The sequence below is a fragment of the Mesoplodon mirus genome, assembly GCF_964341445.2.
Source record: "Mesoplodon mirus genome assembly, chromosome: 8".
NCBI lineage: Eukaryota > Metazoa > Chordata > Mammalia > Artiodactyla > Ziphiidae > Mesoplodon > Mesoplodon mirus.
Genome location: NC_138984.1, coordinates 43867269 through 43888913, shown reverse-complemented (window position 1 = coordinate 43888913; position 21645 = coordinate 43867269). Strand labels below are relative to the sequence as shown.

At 40.5% G+C, this 21645-nt stretch overlaps 1 protein-coding gene across 4 annotated transcripts in view; it reads left to right on the top strand.

Moving 5' to 3' along the window:
* MYO1B (myosin IB) overlaps positions 1-21645 on the top strand; it is a 184917-nt gene that overhangs the window by 114770 nt on the left and 48502 nt on the right. For all 4 annotated transcript variants that reach the window (XM_082630510.1, XM_082630511.1, XM_082630509.1 and 1 more), the window contains exons 8-13: positions 11345-11443; positions 13147-13250; positions 14700-14847; positions 15121-15239; positions 20689-20775; positions 21432-21497. In XM_082630510.1, the coding sequence (XP_082486636.1) occupies positions 11345-11443; positions 13147-13250; positions 14700-14847; positions 15121-15239; positions 20689-20775; positions 21432-21497 (623 nt within the window). The remainder of the gene's footprint in view (positions 1-11344; positions 11444-13146; positions 13251-14699; positions 14848-15120; positions 15240-20688; positions 20776-21431; positions 21498-21645) is intronic.

Below are 21645 nucleotides of genomic sequence, written 5' to 3'. Positions count from 1 at the left end.
GATTGTTGGAATGAAAAAAAATCTAAGTTTGTACTAGATTAAAAAATAACAATTGGCTCAGGTATCCAAAGCGCTGCTTTTTGCTATAGCGGTGGCATTCTTTCTCCAAATGAAATTTTATTCCAAATATGAAACAGATGAAATGAGGCCTGATCTGGTTAAAGAGGAGATAAGCAGCCAGAACCCCTAGACCCCCAGGTGGCCCCTGTGATCTTCCAGAGAAACTCTAGAACCAGAAGGATGCCATTTGAAAGTGAGTGTTTTTAGAATTTGGGCAAACCATGCAGCTGAATTAAAAAAAATTTTTTTTTAATCATAGTTTGTAGAGTAAACTTCTAGGCCTAGAGTTTCTTTATCTTGGAAACTATAGGATTGAACTGGATGAATTCCATGGTTCTTTCCATTTCTACCATTTGTGGTTTTTAAATAGTTTAATTTATTTATTTTTTTGGCTGCGTTGGGTCTTTATTGCTGCGCGCGGGCTTTCTCTAGTTGTGGCGAGCGGGGTCTACTCTTCGTTGCGGTGCACAGGCTTCTCATTGCGGTGGGTTCTCTTGTTGTAGAGCACGGGCTCTAGGCGTGCAGGCTCAGTGGTTGTGGGTCGCGGGCTGTAGAGTGCAGGCTCAGTAGTTGTGGCGCACAGGCTTAGTTGCTCTGTGGCGTGTGGGATCTTCCTGGACCAGGGCTCGAACCCGTGTCCCCTGCATTGGCAGGCAGATTCTTAACCACTGCACCACCTGGGAAGTACGGCAGGCGGATTCTTAACCTTTGCACCACTAGGGAAGTCCCAAAGTAGTTTAATTTATTATTTTAGTTTGTGTGCCATGCATTGTTGGGATTATACATATTTGTAAAAATGTATTATTATTGGAAAAACGTCTTGAAGAGGAAGTTTTAATCTGAGGTGAAATTGGCTAGGATGGTACTACTTATGTTAAATGGTTTTAACTGTCAAATAAGGAAACAGAAATACTCATGCAAATCATATATAATACCACCAAAAGCAAGTGATTATAACCCTGCCAAGTTTGCTACGCAAGCTTCCTTCACAGTATGTGGCAGCTGATGAGAGCTGTATAGGAAAAGGTATGCCTCAGTTTTAAGACCACCATTTTTTTTTTTTTTTTTTTTTTTGCGGTACGCGGGCCTCTCACGGTTGTGGCCTCTCCTGTTGCGGAGCACAGGCTCCGGAAGCACAGGCTCAGCGGCCATGGCTCACAGGCCCAGCCGCTCCGCGGCATGTGGGATCTTCCCGGACCGGGGCACGAACCCGTGTCCCCTGCATCGGCAGGCGGACTCTCAACCACTGTGCCACCAGGGGAGCCCCAAGACCACCATTTTAAGGAAAGATTAGCTTTTATTCTGAAAGATATTTATAACACTTGCATTTTACAAGACAAATTAAATTTAGTTATTAATTGAGTAATACACTATTTTTAAAATGAAGCTACATTAACTTTTTATTATAGAACATTCTAGAAGGATTGAACCAATATTACTCTTGAGGACTCTAGGAAAGTATTTAAGGATGCCTTTATTCTGAGTATTAGAAAATAACTTGGATTTTACATTTTGAAGTTTCAAGTTTCAAACAGTAATGTCTTCCTGTCTCTAATTCTTGCAGTATCCATGGAGAATAAATAGTAAACACCCAGTTCCTTTCCAGTGAAGATTAAAAACCATCATGAATGAACGTCATATGGTTTTTGTTACCATTTGTTCCCACAATGAAATTATATTGAAATTTGTGGTAGTGGGAACACCCTGGTATTTTAGAGTATCCTTTGCTTTGGAAAGGAAAGGGATCCATTAGTGGTGAGAGCAGGAAATTTCACCCCGAATAGAGAGAGGACTGACTCATAGGTGGCCACAGGGAGCTGCTGCCCGCTGGCTTCAGGGGGTATAAAGCAATGGGTAAACCCACTCTTGTTCTCTGCAAGCTGCCAAAAGTTAGCTTCTCGTACCCAGAAAAGGAGACAAGATTTGCCATTTTGTAGGTCGTCTGTTTTGTTTCCTTTTCCAGCAGCCGGCTAGTAAAAGCATAGGTCGTTGTTGGCTGTAATTATTACCTTGAAAAAGTCACAGGATCATTTGAGCCAGTTGTGTACCCAGGAAGTGGGGAAAAAAAGCCCAATAGCTTACTCTCTCTTCCTCTCTTTCTAAGAGAGGTATGCTGTAAAACCTAAGTCTTGAACTCATTTGAAAGCTGCAGTATCTCTGAGGTGAGTATCATTAGGAGAGAAGTGTTACAAAAATAGAAAATGTCAAGCATTTACTTAAGTAGAGAGGAGAAAATATGGAAACACATCCAGATGTTTGGCTGATGTGAGGTACTATTTTTCCTACTTTGTTAATGCGTGTGGGTCTCATAAAATTTATACATTTACATTTGAGGATTTTGGATCTAGTGTTATGAACTTGAAATGTTTGGAAACCTGTTGCTTTTATTAATAGTCACAGATACTTTCTTATAGTTGTGGCACTAAATGGCAATTTAGACTGGAGAAAATGTGGTACAAGTCTCAAGGGATTTTATCTCCTAAAAGAAGAATAGCATAGAGATATACTAAGAAGAAGCCTTAAGATTTCAAATGTGCATATACCTGCGTAAACTGTAAGGATGGGAGACACGGCTGTCCTGTTCACGGTAGTGTATCAAGAGCCTGGGGTGATACCTGATACACAGCAGGTGCTCAGTAAATGCTGGAGATGCGGATGGAATTGGTTAAATATAGGCAGGCTCTACATTTTCCTGCTTTATTATTTGGGACATATCCATGAGCCTACGTACGCAGTTGTCAGTGATTTATCATGTGGTTGCCGATGTCTAAACAAAAAGACAACAAGTTACTTAATTCTCTCTGCCTCCATTTCTTTCTCTTTGAAATGAGGATAATAGTACTGATCTCATAGGGTTATGATGAGTTGTAAATAATTTGTTAACATCTAAAGCACTTGTAACAGTGCCTGGCACGTAGTAAGCACTCAGTAAATGTTTGCTTCTTTTCATTATTGTATATTTATTTGTTGATTGTCTCTAGCTCCTAGCCAAATATATACCCTATAATGACAGAGACTCATTTATCATTGCTAAATGATAGCAACTAAAATAGTGTCTAACATCTAATATGTATTTGTTGAATTGACTAATTAATAATCACATAAGTACCTAATGTACAATAAGCACAGTTTGACATAAGAGAAATTTATTGAGAAATAAAGCTGCTTCTTTATTGGGTAAGTTTATCTGAATATTCTATGTTAATCATTTAAAAATACTTTTTCTAAATCCCACAAAGGCAAACAAAGTTATTGGTAATCAAGCACCATCTATCACTGATGCCTCTGTTCAGCTTGAAAGAAGTAACCCAATCCTGTGGTTATGAAGGAAAGCAAACGTTGACATTGGTGTGTGGCCCACTTATTATTACTGCCCAATACACCACCCCAGACTTAGTGGAGTAAAACAACGGCCCTGTTATATGCTCTTGGATTCTGTGGGTCAAGAATTCAGATGGAGCTCAGCAGGGTTGGCTTGTCTCCATGACATATGGGACCTCAGCTGAGAAGACTCCAGTGATTGGGGGCAACTTGCATGAATGGGGGGGGGGTTGGAGTCCTCTGGAGGCTTTGTCACTCATGTGTCAGGCTCCTGGACTGGGATGATTCAAGGGGTGAGCTCAGCTAGACTGTTAACTAGAGCCATCTATGTGTGGCCTCGTGTGATTTGGGCTTCTCACAGCAAGGAGGCTAGATTCTGAGAGGGAGTGTTCCAAGAGGGAACATCCTGACAGCAAGTGTTCCAAGAGAACCAGGAAGAAGCCTGAGTAGCCTGGGAAATCGTACAGCATCACTGTGACTCTGTTAATAAGTCCATGTGGGCACAAGCTTGCTCAGTTTCAGTGCTGGGGAATGTAGATTCCACCTCTCACTGGGAACAGTGGGAAAAGAATTCGTGACCATTTTATTTTAACTAACCTAAGGCTGGTAGATTGTTTTCAGAAATGACCACAATAGTTTCTTAGCTTGTGTCCACATGCTTCGGTAGTCCCCTCTCTCAATGACTTAAGGCTTGGCTATGAGATTTGTTTTGGTCAATGGAACAATTTGCACACGTGGCACAATGAGAGACTCGAAAGTTGGTTCTCTACTGGGACTTATCCTCTCTTGCTTCCCTGGGGAGCTCATGACCACCATGTGCGTGAACCTGGGCTAGTCTGCTGGGTGATGAGAGGCGCGTGGAATGAACCAGCAGACATGTGAGTGAGGGTACCTTAGATCAGCCAGCTGCCAGCCAACCTGCCAGCAGAGATCAGCCAAGCTGGCTTAGATCAGAGGAGCTACAAATCTGACTCTCGGGCTCATGAGCTAATAAGTGGTATTGGTCTAAGCTGGTAAGTTTTGGGGGCATTTGTTATGCAGCAGAAAATAACTTGAGGCAGAGGTCTAATAGGTAATATCCTTTCCCCACCCAGTTTGGAAACACATGAGAAATAGGCACAGGAAATAAGCTGGAGAGGAAGCAGCTTTGTTACTGTAGAGGCAAGGTTGAAGAAAGCAGCTTCTGGTTTACCACCCAAGAGGGTGTGCTAGTAGTCCTGTGGCAGGTTGGCAGGCATTGACAGCACCGAGCAACCCCTGGCCTCTCCCTGTGCGCGTTGCCCCATCTGTCTTACAGCCTGGGAGTGGGGCTGAATTTGTGCACAGTGTGGGGAATGAGGGGGCTGAGCTGTACTTGCATGCCCATTTCTTCTTCCAAACTTCGTTGCTCAGAGGAGTCTTTCCTCCTGCTGAGGAGAGGAGTGAGTAAAGGGCTGAGAAGCTGGGGAGTTCATCTCATGAAATCCTCCCACATGGAATCATAAAGCAGGAAGAAATGCCTGCCTTACTCACAGGGAAGGTGGAGGGTAGAACAGATTGCTCTGAATTCTTTTTCTTTTACATTTCTTTTGAATTTACGATGCAGTTAATTTATGTGCTGACTATCTCAGGGCATGTTGTTTAATCCTTACGTATGGCACATTCCTGCCATTTTGTAGCATATGGAATATAAGTTTACCCTTTTAAATTGTTTGAGATTTATAGCTTTGTTCTTCCTTTTATATCATACCTTGGGTTTAATTGATGATGAGTGGGTGACTGGGAGCAAAACTATGTTATAACACTTCCTAAAGGAAACTCTGATCTGCTTTGTTTTCTGGGACTATGTATATGTGTGATATATATATATATATATATATATATATATATATGGAATTGGGGACTTACATGAGTCAGTTCTCAACAGCTAGTGACTATTCATCAGTAAACAGTAGCTGTCTTCTTTAGGGTCAAAATTCATCAAAAACTGAGATAATTTGCCTAGTTTGTAATACAAGGCTGGGCTTTTTTTAGCACTTTGACATTTAATACCCCTAAAGAAGACAGAAATAATCAACCATCGGTTGTGAAGTATCTGTAGCAATAAAACTGAAATTTCAAAGAGTAATTCTGTTACTCTGTAATGGATGGCTTTATATAAAAATAGATGCTTTCCTTTGTCTCAATTTTATTTTGGTGTTCTTTTTTATACAAAAATTTGTTTACCATGAAAAAAGACTACATGTTTATCATGAAACAAGACTATATACCAATACTATAGAAGAAATCAGGGGTTCAAGTATGTCTAAATTAACCTCAGATTAAGAAATGAATCAAGGTTTATTAGAATAGTATGTATAATAATAAGGTATTATGGACTAGATATTTCATTAATTTTATTTCAGGGTTGGGTATCAAATTGTAGATTCAGATACATACATAAGTTGCTTTCCAATTATTAGATAAACTTTAAATTTGTATTAGAAAAAAGTCTGTTGTGAAAATGCATATATGTAGGCAACTGGATCCTGATTTTAAAAATTGCATTTAATTAGGTAGATAATAAGGCAAATTTTCTTAGCGTTTTAAAGCCCAAGTTGATTTTTCATGTGCAGACACTGGGAACACTCTCACAACTTTTCATGTAACATGTCCAGCTATCACTGGTGCTGATTTATAACTTCAGGACTCTGACTCTTTTTTTCTTTTCTTTTCTTTTTTTTTTTTTAGAAGATGTTGGGGGTAGGAGTTTATTAAATAATTAATTAATTTTTGCTGTGTTGGGTCTTCGTTTCTGTGCGAGGTCTTTCTCTAGTTGTGGCAAGCGGGGGCCACTCTTCATCGCGGTGCACGGGCCTCCCACTATCGCAGCCTCTCCTGTTGCGGAGCACAGGCTCCAGACACGCAGGCTCAGCAGCTGTGGCTCACGGGCCCAGTTGCTCCGCGGCATGTGGGATCCTCCCAGACCAGGGCTTGAACCCGTGTCCCCTGCATTAGCAGGCAGATTCTCAACCACTGTGCCACCAGGGAAGCCCCAGGACTCTGACTTGATTTAAAATTTTAAGGTGCTTTCTTAGAAATGAAAATGCTGCATGGAGGTGGAGGTAGGGGAAACACTGTCCTGTCACGGCACACCAGGTGTTTGAGGTCTCTCAAAGCCTGTAACCTGCAGATAGACAAAGGTCTGTGTGAGACCCGGGCTGAGAGAGAGCCCTGGGGTGAACACCTACCTCTGCTTTCTGTAATACACGTGCACAGTGAATGATTTGTAAGAAGACATTTGCCCCATCTTTTTTTACTTTAAAGCTTGTCTTTAGTGAAACTTCCTAGTTCTCAATCTTGAGGGTTATGTTGTGTATTTCCAGAAAAAGTATAGAGTTGATTTTAGAATATATACCCCAATATAAGAGCAAACACTAGTTCATAATCCAAGTTTTCCACTGAAATTACCATCAGTTATGCCCAGTAACTCACTGGTTATTTGACATTTTTTCTTCTTCAAGACAGCGGAGTCCAAAGGGAGATAAATTGTTGTTACTTAGATTTCAGGCCCTTCACTATTGCTAACTGTATCATTTCACTTTATTAAAGGGACACAAATCCGTTGGAAGAGCCTTCAGTGCCACTCAAACACTTTTTTCATCATGTGTATCTTTGAGCAACTGGAGAGCAGCAGGGTCCATCGTGTCTGCATCTTGGGCTTCCATTGTCGTTCTGGCCCTACTGGCAAAACTGAGACAAAGCAAATTCTTCCATAAGCCTTAATCAAGAACTTGGACCATTTCTTCTTTTTCAGGAAAGGAGATTATACATAGAGTAAAGAAACTTTGATCGGGCTTCCCTGGTGGCGCAGTGGTTGAGAGTCCACCTGCCGATGCAGGGGACACGGGTTCGTGCCCCGGTCCGGGAAGATCCCACATGCCGCGGAGCGGCTGGGCCCGTGAGCCATGGCCGCTGAGCCCGCACGTCCGGAGCCTGTGCTCCGCAACAGGAGAGGCCACAACAGTGAAAGGCCCGCATACCGCGCAAAAAAAAAAAAAAAAAAAAAGACTTCCATCTCCAGCAGGTGCAAACATGGACATTTTACTTCTGTCATATCTTATGCCATAGGGAGGTTGTCCCAGTGCCCAGGAACATGTATATGCTGTGGACTAGCTGGTAATTAGTCAAAACTAAGAAGACCCCTCAGTGATGGTCCGATTCCGTTAATAGTCAGGTGGCAGTGTCATGGTGGAGTTGGTGGGAAAGTTCTGATTCCAGAGTTTCTCTGTCCCTACCCATTGCTTTTCCCCTTTAGAATGGCTTAATCGGTTTATCTTTTCCCTTAAAACTTAACTTTATATAAAATTTGATATGAACTTAAATTTATATCTTGAGGGTTCAGGAATGTAGCTGCATTGGAATATATGGAGGCTATTATACTCTCTTCTCTACTAAATATCTGGCATATCCTATACTCCTTTTTATTAAGTCTTGTTAGTAGAGGCACAGTCAGTGGTAGCAGAAGCATCTAAAGCAGAAGAGAAGGCTGTGCCAGTGTTTTGCTTTGCCTTAGTTCAGGGGCACATTAAAGTGTTCAGGTGGCAAGTCCTTATAGTGAATTGAATTTATGTTCTGTACCTTGAGTAATTATTTGATATGGCTTCATGCTGTTAGATTATGTTGGTTGGTTTTGTTTTGTTTTGTTTTTTTACATAGACTAGGGAATGGTTTTAAGCACTAGTAAATTATTTGGGAGCAAACATTTTCCCTGCTTACTGTTCTGCCTAGAAGCTTGTAACTTACAAGAAAAGTCATAAAGAAATAGGAGGCTCTGGGGTAATCAACAAGGCAGTTTAGATGGTAAAACCCTCAACTGCTTTGTAATAAAACGTTCCTCATTTTGTGATTGAGTTGCTTAGGTGAAGTCATATATTTTATGTAAAGAACAGCCTCAGCCTTTTCAAGTGTTTGTGGATTTAACATTTTTTTTGCTGGAAAATTATAAAGAGCATAAGCACGATACCTTAGTCTCCTAAAGCTTTGCATTCTGGCTTTGTTGCTTAGCAACAATGTGATGTGAGCCTCGTTTTCTCGTCTACAAAATGGGGATTATAAAACCAACCTCAGAGGAGGTGTTCAGGGTTGAATATGATAACAAATGACAAGTACTGAATGCAGAGCGGAAGGTCAGTGTAAGTTCCCTTGCACTTCCCCTCCTGCACTTTTCCTTTTAAACGCACGTTGTATTATGTTTCAGATTTGACTATGATAGTGATCACTGATAATATCAGCATGTGTGGTTCAAGGAGTACATTGGCCAACATTCCCTCCCACGCTGCACAGGCGAATATTATTCTTTAACTTGGTGACCGTGAATATTATCCTTTAACTTGGTGACTGTTATCTGCTGAATCTTACAGCCATTGCTCTTTCTAAACTCTCCATTGTGTGTGAGCATTTGTTCAACAAGTGCCAAACATGAGGCTGGCCATGTTGCTGATGCACAGTGTGGCCCTGTCAGGTGCTCTGAAGGTGTGATTTCATGTCTTGAAATACCACAGTTTGCTTATAGAGTGTGACTGGGTGAGTGCCAGAGAACAGTTGTTTGTCGTCATCATTAAGGTGCCCCTGTGAGGTGAGGCTGGTGAGGCATGGCGGGATTCTGGGTGCTATGGGGGGAGCCTGGGGTTTGCGGGCTTTGACAGGTGAAAGACACTTGTCTTTTCTCACCCCCATCTCCTGCTCGCTCGCTCTCTCTCTCTCTCTCTCTTTATGTATGTATGTATGTATGTATGTATGAATGTATGGCTGCGCCGGTTCTTTGCTGCTGTGTATGGACCCTCCCTAGTTGCGGCGAGCAGGGGCCACTCTTCGCCGCGGTGCATGAGCTCTGGGCGCGCAGGCTTCAGTAGCTGTGGCTCACGGGCTCTAGAGCGCAGGCTCAGTAGTTGTGGTGCACGGGCTTAGTTGCTCCGCGGCATGTGGTATTTTCCCGGACCAGGGTGTGAACCCGTGTCCCCTGCGTTGGCAGGCGGACTCCCAACCACTGCGCCATCAGGGAAGTCCTCCTGCTCTCTCTTAAAGGTGTTGCCAGCCCACCTTGGGCAGTGCTGCTGCTCTTGGTTTGGGTGGTGGGTGTAATCAAGAACATGTATGTGTGATTATTGTAGGTCAACAGGAAGAAGGTCTTCAGGTTTGCCGGGCTCATTCCCAGGTAGTGCTGGCACATAGTGGGTGAGCAGTGAGTTGATTGAAGGAATTTGTGCATGAATGGATAAAGTAAACTGGAGCATTTGTTTATATTTTTCATGTAGTCGAGTTACCTTCTTCTAGGCTTGAGGAATTTCCTGTAAGGAATAGCTTCTCAATGAAGACTCTGCCCATGCACTGGGAGGTCTTTCTTCTAAAACTGTGCTGGTACTCTTAGGACCCCAAAGGAGCTTGGTGTCCATGATAAGTGCAATCATACTGCACTTTTATTCTTACCTGTTTATTCTGTCTTCTGCCCTGGATGTCAGTATTTATAAGTTGATTGAAATGTTCAATCCTTAGAGATGATGACTATTACACAATCCTTTTCTTTTTTTGGCTAAATATGAAGTCTTCATTATTCTCCATCTATGATTTGAGGGCATTGGCAGTCATCCAGCTCAAGTAAGAGCTGGAGATGAAAATGAAACCTGCAGCATCCTGTTCCTAATAATTTTTGTGTTTACATATTTTTGTTCTCTTTCTGTCAAGTTTATTTTATGTGTCCTTACAACCCATCTCTTCATTCTTACAAATGGCCTTGTGTGTTTGGAGCACCCTAGGGCTTCTCATTCATCAAATCTATACGCTTTAACTCTACCTAGACTCCTCCTCATGTGCTAGTGTAGATTCCAGAAATACAAATTAAGAAATTCAAGGACAAGTCTCTGTGAAATGGCACATCGTTCTCTCCCTTACTCATTTTTTGAATTATGTTTAGATTTCAATCTGATGGGAAATCAAATGTGTCTGTTCTGTAGAATTAGTGCTCAATAATAGGATCACTGATTCATCATTTTATAACTAAATCTGGCCTTTGCTCACAGAATCCAGACCCTCTTTTATATCACTGGTCAGTGATAAACAGGACTCCAGGCAGGAATATTCTCTGCCATTGTACTTTGCCACCCCCTGTTATGGCCACAGTGGCACCTTTCTGGTTCACTTGCTTGATGGATTCATCCCTTCCTTTCTCCTTCCTTCCTCCCCTTCCTGAAAGCTTGAAAACTTGATAAGTCATCAGATTTACAGGATGAAAAATCATCTGGAATCAATGAAAGTAGACTGTCAAATAACTCCACATTCCATTAAATGAGATCCACCTTTCATTCTTTAAGACTTCAAGAGATCAAGAAAGTCTGGTTCACTTATGCCAGGTAGCAGGGCATGTGGATATGGTGGTCTCTGCACTTGGGTCAGAGAGCCTGATTTCTAATCCATCTTAAACTCTTGGACTGTTAGTTTTTTCATCTGTAAAATCATACCTTACAAAAATGGTGGGGAGGATTCAATGAAATAATGTCTATAAAGCACTTAGCATAAAATAAGATATCAAAAATGTTAACTTGGTATCATTATGACTCTTAAGTGAATTCTTAACTGAATGGCTGCATTTCCTTGCTTAGATTTGTAATACTACATATTGAAGAATTTAGTGTCATCATATATTATATAAAATCAAGAGAATATTATTGTAAAAGCTGTATTGTCTTTAATCAGCTTGTCGAATGTATTGTTAAACTTATTATGCATATTCACTATGGTTCAAAAAGAACCTGGTTTGTTTAATTTGGTGGTTTTAGTTAGAGCTGTGCTTCTTCCTAAAAGTAGAACCGAAAATGTAGCTTCTGTTATTATTTTATTAATACAAAACAGAAAATGAAAAAGAAAGTGAGGGGGAAAAGAAAGAAGCATGGTATATTTGAAAGTGAAACTAATACTGTACTATGAATTTGATTCTTTTTCTCTCTAGATCTTTTAGAGAAATCTCGTGTTGTTAAGCAGCCAAGAGGTGAAAGAAACTTCCACGTGTTCTATCAGCTGCTTTCTGGTGCCTCTGAAGAGCTCCTCAGTAAGTCCCTGTTTCTTTTTTTCTTTTTCTTTTTTTTTAAGAATTTTATTTTATTTTATTTTATTTTATTTATTTTTGGCTGCATTGGGTCTTTGTTGCGGTGTGCAGTCTTCTCATAGCGGTGGCTTCTATTGTTGCAGAGCATGGGCTCTAGGTGCGCGGGCTCAGTAGTTGTGGCTCACGGGCTTAGTTGCTCCGCGGCATGTGGGATCTTCCCGGACCAGGGCTCGAACCCGTCTCCCCTGCATTGGCAGGTGGATTCTTAACCACTGTGCCACTGGGGAAGCCCCAGTCCCTGTTTCTATGTTTTAGTTTTTACTCTTGCAACATTTTCCAAAGCAGAAGCGTTCCATACGCTTTTCCTCTTCCTTCTTAAAATTTTCCCATGATTCTGGCTGAAGGGAAGAACACGATGTGTTGGCTTCTGCCACCTTGCAGTCTTTGTTTGATATCTGTCCCTGGAGTACCTCACCAGGTACTGGGACATGTCTCAGATGGTTTGCTAAAAGAGCTAAAAGTTGAGGGAGGGGCTCATCATCAATTTAAAAAATAAAATGGAAGAATATAATTAGTCCAGTTGGGGAGAAAAAATTAGCAGGGAGCAGTAGATGAATACAATTCTATAAAAACAAATTGCTCAGTGACGATTTAAAAATAGTAGGAAGACATTTGCAACTGATATAAGAGATCAAAGTCTGACCTTTGGATATTTTGGAGAATGAATATAAGTCCATCAGGATAGGCAATAGCTAAGTGATGAAAAGTTTTGAGCAAGTAGTTCAAACAAGAAGAGCTATGGAAAGTCAACACACTTGGGGGAAAAAATCATCCTTACTAATTATCGACAAATGTAAATTGAAACAGCACTGAAATGTTCACCACACATGTATTAGCAAAAGTTATTAAAGAGGATAAAGCTGTCAGAGTTGCCAGTCACTGATCTGCTTAGAGCTTGTGGGTGTCACTTCAAAGTGAGGACTTCCTCCTGGGGGACTAATTGGCAAAGCAGAATAAGTCATAAAATGATCAGAGCCTACCGCCCAGGTGCACCACTTTTTGGAATATACCCAATGAAATAATTCAAAAGAATCCAAAGAAACATTTTGTGTGAAGACATTTATCACTGTCCTTTATTTGTTATTATAAACTGGAGAAAATCCAAATGTCCAACAGTGGGGGAATCACTAGGCAGACATCATACGTTGTAAGGAAATAGTACTTTGAAGATACTTTAGGGGCTTCCCTGGTGGCGCAGTGGTTGAGAGTCTGCCTGCCGATGCAGGGGACACGGGTTCGTGCCCCGGTCCGGGAAGATCCCACATGCCGCAGAGCGGCTGGGCCCGTGAGCCATGGCCGCTGAGCCTGTGCGTCCGGAGCCTGTGCTCCGCAACGGGAGAGGCCATAACAGTGAGAGGCCCACATACTGAAAAAAAAAAAAAAGATACTTTATATTATCAAAGTTTGGAAAGAACCTATCTCGATAAGAATACATGTAAAAAAAGCAGAGTTTGAAATATGTATGTACAATGGTGATAAAGGTGATTTTAGAAAAATACTATTACTGATCTTTGGGTATCAATTTTTGTTCTATTGCTTGAATGCATAGTGTGAAATCTTTTTATCTGAAACATTAAGGGGATGAGATATTAAAGATGATTAGATTTGTTGAAGTAACTTATAAACTTGTATGTGTGATTCAATAGATAAGCTTAAACTTGAGCGGGATTTCAGCAGATATAATTACCTGAGTCTGGACTCTGCCAAAGTTAACGGAGTGGACGACGCAGCAAATTTCAGAACCGTTAGGGTAAGATGTAACCCTCTTGTTACTCTTTAAAATGGGTAACACTACATTGCTCAATCAGAATTGGTAATAATTCTGACTTTTCTTTGATGTATAACTCATGCTCCCTAAGGTTTTAGAATTATAGAAGAATTTGTTTTATTTTTATTAGTTTGACTTTTTATTAGCTCAAAAATCCTACAATATCGAGAAGACCATGCTTTACTGGAGCACGCAGTTTTACTGTTTGTCAGAAGGAGCTTTCCTATTATATTATCTTGGGGTTTAACTTTTAATATTGTACTGAAATTCCAAATGTCTTTATAGCCAAACTCAGTAGTTAAATTCCACATGTAAACCTGTCCTACAATCATGTTAAGTCAAATCTATTTTTCAGACAGAAAGTCATGTTTATATACAGTTTTCAAAAAATCATGCAGAAACCAGAATAATTAGCATTTGTGTTCATTAGAAAAGAAATTATTTTAAATTATATTCTACATTCTATGTTTATGAGACACTTGGAAAATTACTACTATAGGGCATGATCTGATAACTGTTATTTACTTCCAAATGAGAGAGCTGTGATAGTGGTGATGGGGGGGATAGGTTAGATTATAGGTAAAATAAGACTGGAATCAGTTCATCTTTGGGGGTGAGTGAAAATAACATGGGGTTCTTTTCCTGCTCTTTAGGCTTTTATATATGTTTGAAATTTTCTAGAACAAAAAATCTTACAGCACTCCCATTACTATGTAACCTAGTCACTATAAATAGTTAGACAGACAGATAGGTAGGTAGAGAGAGAGAGAGAGATAAAGTAGATAAGGAAGCAAGCAAGCTGGGCTATTCTTAACAAGAAAGCGTTTCTTAAGAGTATCATTTTTTAAAATTGTCTCAACATCGTCTTATGGAAACCTGTTGACTCCTGGACATGATTTCAAGACTTGAGTTCAGGACCAGTTCCATAACTGCTTTGCCTGGCAAATCATTGGCACTCAATAAAAATTTATGACTGGACGAATGTTCTGTGTTATCCATAGTTCATGGAATCAGGCACTTCATCTTTGCAAACCACAGTTTTTCTCGTATGTGAAATAAACGAAGAGGTTTTTTTTGTAGGGGGTTATGAAAGCTGTTTGTTTGGAGTCAGAGCGGGAACCCAGGGCTCAGCTCTCAACCTTCTCTCCCTCTATCTTCCTCTTTACATGCCCCCTTTGCCACAGCCCGTGAAGTACCCCAGGGCTCCTTGAATCAGAGCTTGAAGCCACTGAACAAGATAGAGCCCCACATTGGTGCTATTTCAGGTCTCTTACTAGGTTTGTCTTTTGGAAAGTTTATTCCAGGACACTTTGTCTTTTTGTTGTTGTTGTTATTTTTGGTTTTTTTCAGAGACGAATCTGTTATATGATTTATTTTTAAAAAATAATAAAGAGCTACAGAAAGAAAACAGGTACTTTCCCCCCTCCCCAGAATGCCATGCAGATTGTGGGTTTCATGGACCACGAAGTTGAGTGCGTGTTGGAGGTGGTGGCCGCGGTGTTGAAGCTGGGGAACATCGAGTTCAAGCCCGAATCACGAGTGAATGGCTTAGATGAAAGCAAGATCAAAGATAAAAACGGTAAGTCAACAGAGGACAGACCCTGTTTAGCAAAACTGGCTTTGAACTTCTGCCCAGTTTTTAATATAGAAAGTAAAACTTGCTTTTCACTGTGTTGAAAAAGCTTTCTAGTGAAATCGAGCAGAAACATAATTACAGCTCAGTCTGAAGTCTTTTGATTTACGTATTTTACACCGTTGGGTTTGAAAACGATTTAGAAAGAACAGTGTAAGCCTTGAAAGTGATTCTGAGCAGCAGATACGCAGTCACTCTTTGTCCATTCCCGCACAACAGAGTTAAAAGAAATTTGCGAGCTGACCGGCATTGACCAGTCAGTCCTAGAGCGAGCCTTCAGTTTCCGAACAGTTGAGGCCAAGCAAGAGAAAGTTTCAACTACACTGAACGTGGCTCAGGTGGGTGAAACATAATGTCTGGAAGGGAGTTTTTAAAGTCTGTGGTATTTTAATATAACTGGAAACAAAAATTTTATTTTTTAGGCTATTATCTTAACTGTCATGCTGTTTTCTAGGCATCGTTCTAGGCACTAGGGACACAGGGTAACCTAAACAGATAAAGATCCCTGCGCATATGGAGCTTAAAATTTTGGCAGAAGGAGCCAGACAAAGCAGTAGACCTAATAAATAAATGTATGTAGCAAGCTAGCAGGTGGTAAGTGCAGGAGACAAAGAGAAGAAAGTAGAGCGGAGCAAGGGAGATCCATAGTGTTGGGGGCAGAGAAGTTGAGTGAGCTGAGAAGTGGCTGGAGAGTTTTGAGCATGGGTGGGATGATCTGCCTTGTATTTTAAAGAGTCATTCTGGCTGCAATGTAGAGAGCAGAGTGTAGGGGACAGACGGGTATCTTAGTCACTTTGGCTGCCATAACAGCGTACCATAGACTGGGTGACTTAAGCAAAAAACATTTATTTCTCTCAGTCCTGGAGGCTAGAAGCCTGGGCTCAGGGTGCCAACAGGGTGGAATTCTTGGTAAGGGCCGTTTTCTTGATTTACAGACAGCTACCTTCTTACTGTGTCCTCACAGGGCAGAGAGAGAGAACAAGCAAGTGAGCTTTGATGTCTTCATCCCCTTATAAGGGTACCAGTCCCAGCATGGGGACTCCACACTCATGACCACATGTAAATCTAATCTAAATCTAAAGGCCCTCACCTCCAAATACCACTGCATTAGGGAGTAGGGCTTCAACAATATGGGTTTGGGGGTGAGAGGACACAGACATTCATAGCACAGGGGAGCACACAGTTGTGTGCTAACCCAGAGATGATGGTGGCTTTTGAACCAGGTGGTGGCAGTGGAACAAGAAGTGGTCACATCTGGATATGTTTTGAAAGTGGAGACAATAGGACTTGCTGATGCCTTGATGTGTGTGATATGAAAGAAAGAGAAGAGTCAAGGATGACCCTCAACATTTTTGGCCCAAGCAACTAGGAAAATGGAATTGCCATTTATTGATTTGCAGAAGGCAGTGGGGGAAGCTGGCTGTGGTCAAGAGGCCAAACTGGCCTCGCTGCCTTTCTGACTGTTCCCCCTCCAGCCTCCACACTTAGGCCAATGAAATCTTTCTAAGACACAAATCTGAGTTGCTTACGTCTTCTCTCCTTTGGTTCAAAATGGATGAACAGATGTATACATGCATGCATGTCTACCTAGGAGCTTGTGGAGACCCTTTCAGTGTAAACCCTTTGTTCTATGGCTTAGACATTGCCCCACCAGTCAGTGCTGATCTGGGCTAGAATTAAATGACTAATGCAGGACTTCTCCCACTCAGGCCTATTTTGTCCAACTGTATTCTCATCCTCCTTGCAAGTAGCCTTAAGCTTAAGTCAGTAGAGTGGGTTTAATCTTTCTCTCCGCTGCTCTGGCCTAGTCTTTCCTATTAACCCAAGAATGCCTACATGCCTCTAACTTTCTTTCAACGTTGACTTCTTATTTTAGGTGAGGGATTTTGGTTATGGGAATGCTGTACCTTAATGCATATGTAAGTTTGATGTATACGTAAAGTTTCTAGCTATAACTGTTGTGTGTCCTTCTTCCTAAGTTACTACTACTGCGGTCACGTCTGTCCCCGTCCCCCTCACACATTCAAAGTCAGATGGTGAGTCACTTACCTCATCAAGAAAAGTTTGTTGAGAGCCTGCACAGCACAAGCCCCCACATAGACTGTTAGTAGGGACATAAGGGATTAAAAAGGACTTTCGGAGAAGATAGTTTCTGAGCCAGACTTTGAAGGATTTAGATGTATAAAGAATGGGTGAAATGGCATTTCAAAAAGACAACAGTGAGAGGTGCAGGTTTGGAGTACATTTCAGGAAAAGGGTTGATCAGGCTTGGCTATGGCTTTAGATTTGTGAAGAGGATTCAGAGCAACGTGGCTGGAAAGGTTACGTTTGGTGTCCGAGTGGCGCATCTGCAGCAGGGGTTCTCAAACTTGAGGGTGCATTGGAATCACCTGGAGGGTTTCTTAAACACGGTTTGCAGGCCAGACCCCCAGAGTGTTTGGTTCAGTAGGTTTGTGGTAGGACCGAAGACTTTGCATTTCTAACAAGTTCAGAGGCGATGCTGCCGCCACTGTGGTCCATCCAGAAGTCACATTTTGAGAACATTTCAGTAGCCAGAGTGGGGATTGTGAAGTACATAGTGATGCGATGAGAAAACATCTAAGAGGCCCTTTAGGAATATTTCATATATACATGGAATATCTGTGGATATATATGGGATATGTATATGGATATATTTTTGTCTGTTTTTATTGTGTGCTTTACTATTGCTTTTTAATCATCCTCTACAGAAACCAGGCCCAGGTGCCTCTTACTTTTATAAGCTTGAGTCACCTTGCATCACTCGGTAAAACTTTTCCACATTCTTTTAACCTTTGGCATAAAAGAGTTTGGCTTCAGATCTTTGATTATTCAGCTCCTTTTTCAAGTTTTTTTTTTTTTTTTTAGTGTAGGCTTCAGAGTATTTGTTTCTACCGATCTTATTGCCTAGAAGATTTTGATTCTTATGAGATGTGATTTGTTCTATTAACTTTTTCCTCATAGCTTCAATTCTTGGGCCCCATTATCATCTTTATTGCCCCATGCCTCATTTTCCTCAAGGCATTTAGATCTTTCCCCAGATAGAATGACTAATATTGAAATAACAGAAACTCAAGGCAGAGTTACTATTCAGCTTCTACCACATACTCTCCCTCCTTGGCTTCCAAGGTCCTCTGTCATCTGACCCAAAATGACTTCTCTCAGTTGATTCCCTGCTGGTTCTCTAAATGCCATGCTTAGTTTTACCTTATTTTACCTAGCCCTAACCCTTTGCTTATCCCCCATGCTCATGTCATTGCTAATTCCTTCTGCTGTCTAAATGGTCCTTTAATTGCACCTCATCCAGAAAGCCTTCCTTGATCACATAGGCCCCAGAGTCTTCCTTCTCTGAACTCCTTTTTCTCCTGCAAACTCCCTTGGAACCTGCCCTTTGATTGTTTGACTCCTTGGTTTGCCCTCCCGCATTCTGCTGTAAGCTCCTGGAGGGCGGACCCCACATCTGTGCATCTCCGTGTCTCCAGTTACCATACTGACCTGGGCCATGCCTGATGGTGGTCATCACGGAAGCAGTTCCACCTGGGGTCTTTCTCTAAGAGCTTCATCAGCTGCAGAAACTCAGTCTTTTCATTTGTGCTTAGAATCTGAGATGGCAAGTCAGCATCCTCGGTGTCTTCCCTCATTTCTACTCCTTAAATGGGAGTAACCCTTCCTGCCCTTACTTTGGAGGATATTATTGTGGAGATGAGGTGGCATGAATCAGACTCAAGAAGTTACAGGTAGCCAAGTGACAGCCCCTGCGGCCAGATGTAGCTCAATAGGCATATTTTATTTGATGAATATTTGAGGAAAGGGTAGTTTTTTGGTTTTTCTGTTTTGTTAGCTTGCTTTTTAAATTTGGAATTTGAGTGCCTTTAACCTGGAATGCAGTCTCCAGCCTCCAAAGATCCCACTATTTCCCGTTCATTTCTGTTGTTCAGTCCCTGAAAGTGTCTGAGTTTGAGACTTCTGGAATAAGTATTTGAAGGAAGCAAGGAAGATTCATATTGGCTGTGGATACACTTTAAAAATTATAAAGCCTTTTACCAGAATAAGTTGTCACTGTTAGTTCAGTTGCATACTGAAATGGTGGTTTGTTGGAAGCAGATAGCATACAAGTAAGAAGGCTGGATGACGTGATGATGAAATAGGGTCTGTTTACAAGTAAGTAGTGTTTGGAGATACCTTGAATTTACAAGAAGAAAGGGGAAAGGATTAAGAAAATTATTTAGGCTCATGAGGCAGTAGTAGAGAATGAGGATACTTCAAAAATCATAATTATAAGCATACCTGTAGACTTACTATGTGCCAGGCACTGCTCTAGGCACGTAAATGATCTATTTCAAGAAAATAAAAACTAGAAGAAAGAGTATTGGAGAAAGGGTATCCATCTTAATTAAGGCTTCTTTCTTTGTGGCAGCCTTTTACATACATTTTCTGCTGTGGAATTATTTACCCCCCCTCCCACCCCCCTCCATGTCCATGTCTAGCATTGGACAGTCAGGCTCTATTTTTTACCAACTTCTGGGTGGATTTTCTAACCTTCATTGGAGTAGCTGCCTGAGACTTAGCAAGCAAGGTTTGGCATTAGCACGGAAGTATCAGATGAAGGGAAAAGGTACTCTCTTTCCAGCTGCACTACATTGCCTGAAACAGGGGAGTGAGTCTGTTTTTAAAATTGTTACACTTCATTTAGGAAGAATTGCAGAGAAAGAATTTCCACATAATCCAATAAATTGTGTTCTTTATAAAATAAAAATATAATGGTTTACTTTAACTGTAATGCCCAACTTCCTACTTATAAGCAATGAAACACACACATATGTCCAGTGTTGAAAACAGCAGCAAAACCTCTTCTTTCCTCCCCTGGGGCCTGTTACTTCTTGGGCTGCTGCCACCCATCTCCAGGCCTCCCCTGGAGCACTGGTTTCAGACATATAATTAGTACTTCCTGCACACCCTTGGCACCCGATATGTTTAAGGGCTATTAGGTTCTCCTGACCAAACCCAGCTTTTCTCCAGCCTTTGCATTCTAAGTCAAGGTCAGAGAGACATATATGTCTTCTTCCTCTTCTTTGTCAAGTAGCTATGAACAGCTTTCAAACAAATAGATAAGCAAGTAAAAGGGCTTTATTTTTATTATACAAAGTATTATCCAACAATGTATTGTTTTACTGCTTATTACAAAAGATTGTTTTTGAATGCTCAGAAGATTGAATGACGAAAAATATTTTCAGATCCCATCAGTCAAAACCATTTTAATGTATATCCTTTTGAGTTTCCTACATGTAGTAGCTTAAAGAAAATAGTTGTTATTATAATAAATATATAATTTTTTATCGTCACAAAACATAACAAGGATTTTTCATTTCATTATCTAATTTTTATAAGTATCATTCTGTGGTGACTGTGTAACTTCCTGTCCAATAGGTGCTTATTTATCTATTTTACTCTGCCCCTGTTGTTGGACTTCTAAATTGCCTGTGATTTTTCTCTGTTCCATAACATTGAGATTAATATCTTTGTGGTGAAAGCTTTTGCAATATTTAAAATTAATTTCCTGGGATGTGAAAAAGTATAATAACTGGGTATAAACAATTTGCCCAATTTTCTTAATGGCTTGACTGTTCATCCACAGTACAATAAAAATGCTCTTGAAGAGAGATTTGAAATAAAAGAGCTTTCAATATCTTTTTAAAAACTTCATTATTTTATTGAAATTAAGCATTGTGGTAATTGCGGATATTGCGTTTTTCTTTCTCTTTTTAATAGGCTTATTATGCCCGTGATGCTCTGGCTAAAAACCTCTACAGCAGGTTGTTTTCATGGTTGGTAAATCGAATCAATGAAAGCATTAAGGTACTGAATCTCTATAAACAAATAACTCAGTTGTAATAAATGGTATTCAGAGTATACACATTAAAGATACTTTAATTTTATAATCAGGTAATTGATTACCACTTACAGAGATTGTTCCTTGAAAAGAATTTACCTTGTTTAGGATTGAAATTTGTCAGTGTTTCTACCTATTTTGTTTTGCCATGTGTGTCATAAGAAATCTCACTGGTGAATAGTTTAATGGTATTTGCAGAGTAACTGCGAGAGACAGCATCCCAGGTCCTGGTTGTGACTGATCTACTAACTAGTTGCAGACACTTGGCTGAAGAGGTCGCTTGACCTCTCTAGCTACTAATATGTTCTTCAGTAAAATGAGGGTATTAGACTAGGGGATTTTGAAAGACCCTACCTGTTGTAAGATTCAGTGATCTCTTTTTTATAACTAAGTATCTAATAGAGAAGGCATAGTCATGCCTGCTTTAAATAAGTCATCTATTATTAAAATTTCTGGAAGATTCCATACCAGCATCCTCTCTCATACATTTAAAAACAACTAAATTATATTCTTCTAGGTCTGAAACACAATTCACTTGTAATATATGTCTATATTCCTTGGCATGCTTTTAGTGTTATATTTCATGCTTAAGTTAACCCTTCAATTTGAAACTATTTTTAAGGCACAAACAAAAGTGAGAAAGAAGGTCATGGGTGTTTTGGACATTTATGGCTTCGAAATTTTTGAGGTGAGCTGCTTTTTTTTTTTGGTATTATCTTTGTTAATGTAGAACAGTTTGGAGATTAAATCATGCATTCTATAGACAACATTTAATATAATTAAATGTTTGAATCTACAAATAACTTTTGTAAAGATGTAACAAAGTGTGTGTCTGT